The sequence below is a fragment of the Coffea eugenioides genome, chromosome 3, assembly GCF_003713205.1.
Source record: "Coffea eugenioides isolate CCC68of chromosome 3, Ceug_1.0, whole genome shotgun sequence".
NCBI lineage: Eukaryota > Viridiplantae > Streptophyta > Magnoliopsida > Gentianales > Rubiaceae > Coffea > Coffea eugenioides.
Window position 1 is genome coordinate 28,511,625 of NC_040037.1, and position 7,399 is coordinate 28,519,023.

The 7,399-nt window shown below is 33.2% G+C and overlaps 1 protein-coding gene across 1 annotated transcript; it reads right to left on the reverse strand.

Moving 5' to 3' along the window:
- Positions 1 to 770: 770 nt before the first annotated feature.
- LOC113764974 (fructokinase-2) lies at positions 771 to 6,324 on the reverse strand. Its single transcript, XM_027309023.1, has 4 exons — positions 5,708 to 6,324; positions 2,233 to 2,565; positions 1,598 to 1,714; positions 771 to 993 (listed from the first exon to the last, which is right to left on the reverse strand). Exons 1-4 carry the CDS (start codon positions 6,110 to 6,112, stop codon positions 862 to 864), a joined length of 987 nt encoding a protein of 328 aa, XP_027164824.1. The 5' UTR covers positions 6,113 to 6,324; the 3' UTR covers positions 771 to 861.
- Between the last annotated feature and the right edge of the window lie 1,075 nt (positions 6,325 to 7,399).

A 7,399-nucleotide genomic window follows, 5' to 3' on the forward strand; every position in this document is an offset into this window, starting at 1 on the left:
GATAGAATATTTGGCCGATTTCCGATTGAACTAGCAAATCAGTCCGATTTTGAAAACACGGCTGGTAACCTGGAAAACTCGGACTGAATGTCTACCTGATTCCCGATTGAACTAGCTTCTGGTCCGAATTTGACAACACAACTAGTAGCCTCATTGTACGTTATACAAAAGTTCGGCCAATAAGGAATCTTCCCATCTCCAGAACTTAGATTTTCCCTATAAATTTTTACATCATTCATAAAGTAGCCCCAAATTAAGTCTTGGACCGTGAACCATTCACTATTGGGTTGTCAATGTAACAAGTAGGATGGGACCAATAATGGTACAGGGCTCCATAATTATTCTATATGATTTGGTCCATTGGAGATGCAAACTTATTCATATACATAGAAGCCGCAAGAAATAATATAACAATAAAAGAACCAAGACGTGGTGTCGTTTGGTAGAAAATAGGCAACCAAGACGAAATTTGCTTATAAGTTGAGACACTTGTCTTCCACCGTTTCCAATCAATCCCTCCATCCTATTTTTTTAGTCATGTTTGGAGAATTCAACTTTTTAGAAATAGATTTAATTGTGATGTTTGTACTTCTTTTTTTAATTTTACACAAATTTAAAATTTAAATTTGAATGACAACATGCATATAATTAAAAAGGACTATATTGAAAAAAAAAACTAAAAAATATTTTAATTTTTCTAGTACGATAATTGTTTTAAAACATCCCAAAATAGAAAGTATGACACTTTCAATGGACGATGCACGATGGAGGAAGTACAAAAAGAGAATCAGAAAATTAGATGTTTCCAATCAATTGCAAAAACTTTGAAAGATGAGAAAGACACATAACGGGCATCGTTCTTCATTCTCCCCCCTTGATAAGACTAAGGGCATCAGACTCGGTGGGAAGTGCCGGGATTGCTCCCTTTTTGGTGGTTGTGATAGCTCCACATGCACATGCAAATCTAAGTACTTCCTTCAACCTGGCTTCATCCTGCAATTAGATAGTAGTAGAATTCAATGCATTACTAGCCAAATTTACAAGTCAAGAAAACAGAGAAAATTTTAAGTTTTGATGATTATATCATAGTTATAGAACCTGGCCCAACCCAACAGTCGAACCAGTCAAGCCAATAAACCAATCATAGGGCTGAACTAGATTGCTAATTAAACCAATTAAGCAATAGATTTGTTGATCAATCAACCACTCGGCAGTTCAATTGATGAATCGATAAAATTTTAAGTTTTGATGATTATACCATAGCTATAAAACCTGACCCAACCCAATAATCGAACCGATCATAGGCCCAAACTGTATTGCTAATTAAACCAGTTAAGCAACAAATTCGTTGACCAATCAATGACTCAGCAATTCAATTGGTGAATTGAAAAAAAAAATCACTGATTGAACTGCTAGTTGAACAACTAATTTAAAAATTTTACTATTTTTATAATTTAAAATATATTATTATATTATATAATATAACTATTGTGCAACACCCAATTAAACCGATAACCCAGTGATCCGATCACCTCTCCAGGTTAATCTCCGGACCGAATTTAATAACACCATGGATTATACTACAATCAAGCCTCACCTCAAGGATAGCTTGGTTGTCAACAATCTTGCAAAGGAGAGCTCCGACAAAAGAATCACCAGCTCCAGTTGTGTCCACAGTGTTGACATGGAAAGCAGGTACAGATCCATGAAAATTCTAAAAGCCAAAAGCATATGGAATAAGAACCAACTTCAGGAAGAAGAAACCAATAGCCAAATACCAGTCCTCTGGAGGAATATCCTGGGAAGTGGGATGATGTAACCTGTTTAACCTTTTTTTTTTTTTTGGCCAACAGTGTTTTAACCAATTGTTTAGGCTAAAAGTCAAAAAATCCAGATAAGAAAGCATTGCAGTCAACACCAAAGGAAACCACGTGCATGTTTGGTGTTCTAAATACATCTATCTACCTACCAACCCCAAAAATTTACCAAAAACTGTACAACAGGGTTACAACTGACTTTTGACAACATGAGTACTTTCTGCAGGCACAGTGATCTTTTTCAACATTTTCTGGGCCTATCATGATTCATGATCAGCAGCCTTGAGTCATGTGGGTTCAACTTAGCATCTAAGGCAAGCGTTAATTGCATCCAAAGATTGTTGAATTCTTTAATAATCTCACCCACCCACAGCTGTAAAGGTCAAAAGGACATGAGGAATAAATACACACATACCTTGGTATAGTAATTACAACCCTTTTCTCCAAGGGTCACTAATAGGAGCTTCAAGTTCGGGTGCCAGAGGGACATTGCAGATTCATCATCAATCTTGTTACTCCCAGTGAGAAATTCTAACTCCACGTCGCTGACCTTGATGATATCAGCTTTGTCCCAAATACTCAAGATCTGCTTCCGAGCTTCCTCAGCTGATGGCCAGAGTGGTAGGCGAAGATTGGGGTCATATGAAAGTAAAACTCCGGCAGCTTTGGCTGCCTCCATAGCTTTAATATGTGCAGATCTGCATGGCTCCACTATCAAGCTTATTGATCCATAGTGGAAAACTTTAGCCTGTAGAGATTTAGGAAGATAACCAATGCTAAAATACAATTTTAAGTTCACTAATGGCAACAAATTTATGTAGAGTCAACACTTTAGATACAAATTCAGGTGTACAAACTTGAGAAACTTGTCCGTTAATAAACATAAAAATTAGAAAATAGAAGCCCCCATAATCCCATTTTTATGTAAAAGGTATACACCTTGTGTTTTCCAGTGTCATATTGTTCAATGGTTTTAGATCACACATAACAAATAAGGTAGTATGTTGATTAGATTTCAACTTATTACCTAGAGTAACAAAAATATACAAGATCCCTAACAAGCAAATACAAAATTCGTTCTGATAAGCTGCTGGCTCACCCCCAAAAAAAAATTTCTAATTCTATGTGCCTACTATTAAACCAAAGAGTTTTAACTACATCAAAATCAAAACACGTCACGATGCTGTCCAATCACACATTATAAACAACATTTTGAATAACGTTAAAAGCAAAAAAAATAATAATCAACAAATTTTGCTTTGTGGGACCTGAAATAATTCAGATTCATATAAGTTTTCCTCTTTGATAGTGATGTGCATTGAGATCTGGAAATAGGTGTGTCAATGCCAGCACAATAATGTGTAACCCCACACTAGATATCCCTACGCGCCTATAAAGCTTTCATCGAGCTACTACACAGGCACAAATAAATAAACGAACAGATAAATATCACCGACGAGCACTAAAACTAAAAGTAGCGTGTAGAGTAAAATTCAGGGTGCCCTCTTTTATCCCTTTTTTGTCCTCACAACTTTAAGGGTGGGAGACCTGTCCTAACTTTGCCTCAGCAGAGACTGACAGGTTTCGCCAGCAAATGCAATTCTTTCTACCCAAAATATAGGGTACATGTTAACTATAGTTAAAATTTGGGACAAGTAATTTCGAACTATATGACAACAATTATTTTGTAACGAAAAACCAGAAGGGATAATTTCACAACCCTCCCCTGAGATTTTATGAAATATCACCTAGCTCCCTTGAGGTTTTCAAAATCTCACTTAGCACCCCTTGAATTGACATTTTAGTAACATTGGAAGCCCTTCTAACCAAAAGTAATATTAAAAAATTCATGTTTGAGGAGAGAGATTATTTTAGTGCCTTTAATACCCTTAAGCTATAAAAAATGAACATTTTACAAACCAAGTAAAAAGAGTACTAAATTGGAACCATCTTAAAAGTGAGGAGATGAAAATTGATAAGATTTTATGTTACAGCCAATAGTCACTTCTACAGTAGGAAGAGATAGTAAAAGCAAATATTATTTTTTAAACAATTTCTACAAATAGAACCCTTCATAGTGTTAAAGATAATTAGTATGTAAAATCATATATTTGAGCAAAAAAAACTTAATAATAGATGAAATTCAACTTCAATATCATACAAAAAATTTACTCAAAATAGACAGACTTTTTTTATGGGCGTGAAATATGAAAATTTTATTATAGAAAAAATCAGAATTTGAAATTTGGAGTTGTGCTCTACATGAATAGGAATAAATAAATAAAGTTGTGAAACACCAAAAAAGGAAAAAAATAAAAAGAACATGCAACTATTCTTCTCCAAATACATATTGAATATTTCATTGATTAAATCCTATATTTCATTGACATTTGCAATTCAATTATACATACATATATATATGTATATGTATATGTATGTATGTATGTATATATGTTTATATAGACATTGTTAAAGAAAAGTAGGAAATTTAGAGAAAGAAAAATAAGTTCAGAAAGTTTAAATATGAGGGTATTATTGATAATTCATTACCTTTGATATTAGTATATGGCCCTACTATTATTTCAAGGGTGCTAAGTGAGATTTTGAAAAGTTTAGGGGAACTAGGTGATATTTCATGAAACCTCAAGGGAGGTTTCTGAAATTATCCCAAACCAGAAATACGGGGTGCATGTTAACTACAGTTAAATTTTGGGACGACAATTTTGACCTATATGACAGCAATTATTTAGCAGCGGAAGGCCAGCAAAAGTACTTTGTGCCCACTTTTGCAAGCTGTTGACGTGCTCACAGTTTTAGGGGAAGGAGACATTAATTTCCCTCCCAAAAAAAAAAAAAAAAAAACCAACAGCTGCCGCCAGCAGATGCAAAATTTACTCAACAAAATAGATGGTATGTGTCGGTTATAATTACAGTTTGGTACAAAACAGCTAACACTCAGGATTAAAATTAGGCGCAGTTATGTAGTTTTGTTTTTAATAGGATTCTAGATTATAGTCAAAATCGACTAGTACAACAAAACTACACATGCATCAAATCAATATATTTTTCTACAAAAAAAAAATTCAAAAAATGACAATCCAAATGACTACTTTGTACTACAATTAACATTACATCAATTCCCATATACCATTTATAATGGAACAAATACAGCTTACTTGCCAATACTGTGTTGGATTAAACTATGTATCTCATCACATAAAGTTCGATTTTTTTTTTGTTTTGAAACTTTAATCACTAATTAAGGTAGACTTGGCCATGTTATTGACCCAATGAATAATTTCAAGATCGATAATTATGATTTAAGATCGAATCTTGGAGAGGCAAGAGCTTAAGTTTTGGTCGCACAAAAGATTTAGGGGGCAAAAAGACACATATCTAACCAATAAATCCTCAACAGACTCATCACCATTAAATTTACTTTAAGAGCCAAAAAAATATTCCAGCATCATCAGAAAACAAAATCAGAAAAAAAAAAAGAAACATAGAAAAAAGCCAAGAAATCCCACACATTATTTAAATATCCCAAATAAAAACTGAAGAACATATCGAAAATTGAGTCAACAGAACTCCGGGCCCCATTTCCGGGTCCCACCCACCACAACCACCTCAGCAAATATTTCAGTGGCGCGTGAGATTCAACTTCACCCATCCAAGATTCCAAACAAATTCGGATCCCATTGATCTCCCTAGATTCATCCTAAAGATAAAAGATCACGCACTACACACAAAAAACACACTTATATAGTTATATTTACGATAGTACAATTTATTTCCTTTTTTATCAATTTTCTTAATTTCTCCCACATTACTAGTGATAAATTTCTAATTGTATATTCAAATTTTTAACTTTTCAAAAAAAAAAAACTTACAGATCTAATGAGGTCGAGATTCAACTCCTCCGGGGTCAACAGCATATCAGCACTGGGATTCCTATAAAACATAAACTCACGCTCACCGTCGGCGCGTAGAGTGACGAACGCCAAGGCAGTCCTGGCGCCCTTATCGAAGTTGATGCCTTCGCCGGAAACGCCGTTTTCTTTAAGAATTCCGGCGAGCATGTGCCCAAACTCGTCGTCACCCAGCTTCCCGACAAACGCCGCCTTCCCGCCAAGTCTCGCCACGGCTATGGCGACGTTCGCCGGAGCACCACCGGGCGCCTTCAGGAACCCGGGAGCCTCCGCCAGCGAGACGCCGGAAACCGTCGGCACAAAGTCAATCAGCATCTCTCCGAAGCTGACGATCAAGCTTGAACTTCCTCCATTTCCGAATGCCATGATGATGATGATATATAAATTATATATTATTACGCAAAAAAAATAATAATTGGGGATTTATATATCTATATATATATATATATATATATTTGTATGAATGAAGGGAAGTATAGAGAATTGAGAGAGGAGAGAAGGAAGAAATGTGTAGACTTCGAAGCGCTTTATATAGAGCAGTGGCTGGGCTGGATGGGTGGGAGAAAAATAAGCCGGAAATTAATAAATAAAGTTATTTGGTGATTTTCGATTAGTTTTGGTATGGGATAAATTTGGATAGAGATTTGGAGTATTGGGGATGAGAGTAACTGCGGATTGGAGATTTTTTTTTTCCTTTTAATGAATTCTGACTTATATTACACGTAATCTTTCATGTGTCCCACTTGAAGTTAAACTCTAAAATGTTAGTACAAATTGGAAATTAATTATTTTTTTTCTAAAATAATTGGTTTAAGTATATATATATATATATATAAGTAACTATTTTAATTAGAGTGTTTCTCACTCCTACGTGGCATGCTTAAATGAAGAAAATTAATGAGTTACGAGTCATTTGAGTTTATCTATATTGAATATTATATTATATATTTAAAAATTATCCCTAATTTTAAGATAAATTTAAAAAATAACTAATCTTATCTTAATGATATCTAAAATAACTTTTAAAAAATAACTAATCTTATCTTAATCATATCTGCTTTCTATGAAATTATTACATACAAGTATAGTAAAGCATTTTTCAAATTACAATTATTAAAATCTTATATATTCCATAAATTACTTCCTTCATCACCATATCGTTGATTAGTATTCAAATTATTCATCATCTCTTTTCTTAATTTTGAATTAACTTAGTGTAAAAAAGAAAATTAATTATTACACCCACAAAATTACCAATATTGTTGGAAACTAAATATTTATTGATGAAAAAAAGTGGATTGTTGGATCTTTTCTACTTAATTAAATGTGAATATATAGTTCTAGATTTATGATCATTATAAAAATTTAAATTACCTAAAAAATATTTATATAAAAAAAAAAGAATATCTACAAAGTTTTTGATATGGGATACATTATTTGATGTATACTATCATATTATAGTGAAAATATGTAAACAAATTTTAAAAAATTAATAAATAATTGAACATTTAGAATATATTAATTTTTTAAAATTAATATGAATGGACATGTAGGATTGTTGTTAATTTTTGTATTTAAATTATTCATATTTTGTCTTTTTTTTTATTAGTTTTGATGTACTTAGAATGTAGCGAGACAACGTATGGCAAAAAA

What these genes read in the sequence shown, in the direction of transcription:
- LOC113764974 (XM_027309023.1), bottom strand. Translation starts at nt 6,112, where the DNA reads ATGGCATTCGGAAATGGAGGAAGTTCAAGCTTGATCGTCAGCTTCGGA. An exon ending in GTTGTAATTACTATACCAAG is followed by an intron (nt 1,715 to 2,232) that starts GTATGTGTGTAT and finishes TTTGGCTTTTAG; the next exon opens with AATTTTCATGGATCTGTACC. An exon ending in ACAACCAAGCTATCCTTGAG is followed by an intron (nt 994 to 1,597) that starts GTGAGGCTTGAT and finishes ATCTAATTGCAG; the next exon opens with GATGAAGCCAGGTTGAAGGA.